The 2,613-nt window shown below is 40.8% G+C and overlaps 2 protein-coding genes across 2 annotated transcripts in view; one reads left to right on the forward strand and one right to left on the reverse strand.

Moving 5' to 3' along the window:
* Positions 1 to 575, reverse strand: part of LOC105543142 (olfactory receptor 51A7-like) — a 691-nt gene extending 116 nt beyond the window's left edge. The window contains exon 1 of the mRNA XM_011984929.1: positions 5 to 575. Within this exon, the coding sequence (XP_011840319.1) occupies positions 5 to 575 (571 nt within the window). The remainder of the gene's footprint in view (positions 1 to 4) is intronic.
* Positions 1 to 2,613, forward strand: part of MMP26 (matrix metallopeptidase 26) — a 323,658-nt gene that overhangs the window by 178,682 nt on the left and 142,363 nt on the right. The gene's annotated exons all lie outside the window — the stretch shown is intronic.

A 2,613-nucleotide genomic window follows, 5' to 3' on the forward strand; every position in this document is an offset into this window, starting at 1 on the left:
GAGCAGGCCAGCTTCCTGACATCCTGATGGAGACAATAGGAATGAGAGAGTAGGCTTTTCCTACAGTATGTCAACCTTTTAAGAGTGAAAGGAAATGGGAGTACTAAGAGCATGCTTTTAATGAGAAACACCAGCCCCATTTTGGCAACTCTGGCACTGGTGAGGATAGAGCTGTACCTCAGAGGGTTGCGTATGGCCAAAAAGCGGTCAAAAGACATGACCAGAAGCACTGAGGACTCCATATCTGTGAATCCATGAATAAAGAATTCTTGAGCAAAGCAAGCATTTGGGGAGATTCCCGTGGCATTGAATACAAAGATCCTTAGCATAGTGGGTAGGGGGGAGAAGGACAGGCCCAGGTCAGAGACAGCCAACATGGAAAGGAAATAGTACATGGGTGCATGGAGTGAGGGCTCAGTCCTGATAACAAACAGGATTGTGCAATTGCCTAGGATGGCTACCAAATACATGAGGCAGATGGGGACAGAGATCCATACATGAGCATGCTCCAACCCTGGCATTCCAATCAGAAAGAAGGTGATAATCTCAATTTCAGAAGAATTGGGAAGGTGCATGATGAGTCCATTGAAAAGTCTTTATTCTCAGGTCTGAAATGACACTCAATATGGATCTCCTGTATTCATTTCCTTCCTTTCAGCATGTTTGTCTATGAAATAAAGAAAAAGGAATTGTGAAAGACTTATTTCAAGAAATAAAAGAGAGATATTACTTCTAAATAGACTATAATAAAGTCAGATCTTAACTGACAAGGGGAACCAGGAACATGGGTACTTGCATACATCTTTGTTAAATCCTCAGAAAACACACCCACATAAACAGCAGCAACTTTCAAACAAATTCCTCTTGTGTTATTAGGCTTTGCATTACCCCATTTCAATGACAAATTGTATAGAGTCAGAATGGACTGTAGGACCCCCTTCCCTGATCTAGAATGAAACTAGAATAATAATAAAAGGAAAAAGACTGGGAAACTCCAGGAAGTAGATACTAGTTTTGAAGAATGAAGAAAATCAATGGTTTCTCCAATTTCTAGTCATTTGCTGCAAACATTCGTTCAGGCAAGGTGTGATAGGCAAGGTATTCTTGCATTGCTATAAGAAATGCCTGAAGCTGGGTACCTTACAAAGAAAAGAGGTTTAATTGGATTGTGGTTCCGCAGGCTCTTAGAGCATGGCACTGGCATCTGGTTGGGCTCTAGGGAGGCCTCAGGGAGCTTTTAGTCATGACAGAAAGTGAAGCAGGAACAGGCATGTCACATGGCAAAAACAAAAGTGAGAGAGGGAGGGGAGGTACCACATACTTTTAAATCATCGGATTTTGTGAGATCCCACTCGCTCTCAAGAGGACAGCACCAAGCCATAAGAGATCTGTCCCCATGACGTAAATACCTCCCACCAACCCCCGTCTCCAATGTTGGAAATTCTATTTCAACATGAGATTTGGGTGGGACAAATATCCACACCATATCACCAGGCTCTGAGCTTCTAAAGCTGTTTTTACTCACAAGTTCTTCAAAGGAAGCAGTCCAAAGTAAGGACATAACAAATGTCATGTATGATTGACTATTAACCCTCTCTTATAGCATAGTGAAAACCCCACCTTTTCGTATGATAGTGGATACAATGTCCTTCTGTATGACCAATTCATAATGGTGCTCTCCATCTTTGAGGATGAGAGGAGAGAAGAGATTCTTGGACTTTCTCTAAAGTTCAACACGCACTTTCACAGCTAGAGAGTGGCTCAGTCAACTAAACTATAGCAATATTGGAGACACAGTATGCCACAGATGAAGTGGGTTGGTACTGCCTGGGCCCATTTTCCCCCCTGGAATTATAAGATAAATAGTTGTTCCATAAATCTAGGGCTTTTTCATAGGCAACTGAATCAACTATGTATATTTGAGAGTTTTCATGTGCTTTATGACATTAAGCACATCAGAGACAATGAGGCTCCAAGATATATAAAGCATATCCAACTCTACTCCTTGGCCTAAAAAAAAAAAAGTTTTATTGAGAGGCTAGGGCACTGTAAAAGAACTCTTGACAATTAGGAACAAAACCACAAACTTTTCAACTAGTTTATCCTCCAGAATGAGACTCTCGTGAGTCATTAAGGACAAATCCTCTTCTAGAAGACCTGGGCTACCTTCCAAAAAGGATAAATCAGTTGTTTTGTTTTGTCATGATCTGGATATTAGCCACTCTCTCCCCCGTAAAGTCCACAGGGAAAAAGTGTGCAGAGATTCTTTTGGACAGTGTATCATTAATTCTTTAGCAACTCCAATTAGGTCAGCTCAGAAGTGTCTTGCCCCTTAAAGTCTTCCTTTCTAATCACTCCAAGCAGAGTTCATGTATCCCTACTATAATTTGCATTGCAACTCTGTTACAGTACCTCAATTGTCTTTTGACTTGCTATTTATGTGTCTGTCATCCACAGTGGCCAATAGAATCATTAAAAGCCCAGTTTGTATCAGACCGATCTTGATATTTTCTGCACCAAGCACAGTTCCTGGCAAATAGCACACATCCAATCATTATTAATTAAATCTTATTAAACTGAATTGATTTCCATTTGACTAAACTGATCTTGAGA

The sequence above is a fragment of the Mandrillus leucophaeus genome, unplaced genomic scaffold (assembly GCF_000951045.1).
Source record: "Mandrillus leucophaeus isolate KB7577 unplaced genomic scaffold, Mleu.le_1.0 Scaffold1065, whole genome shotgun sequence".
In the NCBI taxonomy this organism is placed as follows: domain Eukaryota; kingdom Metazoa; phylum Chordata; class Mammalia; order Primates; family Cercopithecidae; genus Mandrillus; species Mandrillus leucophaeus.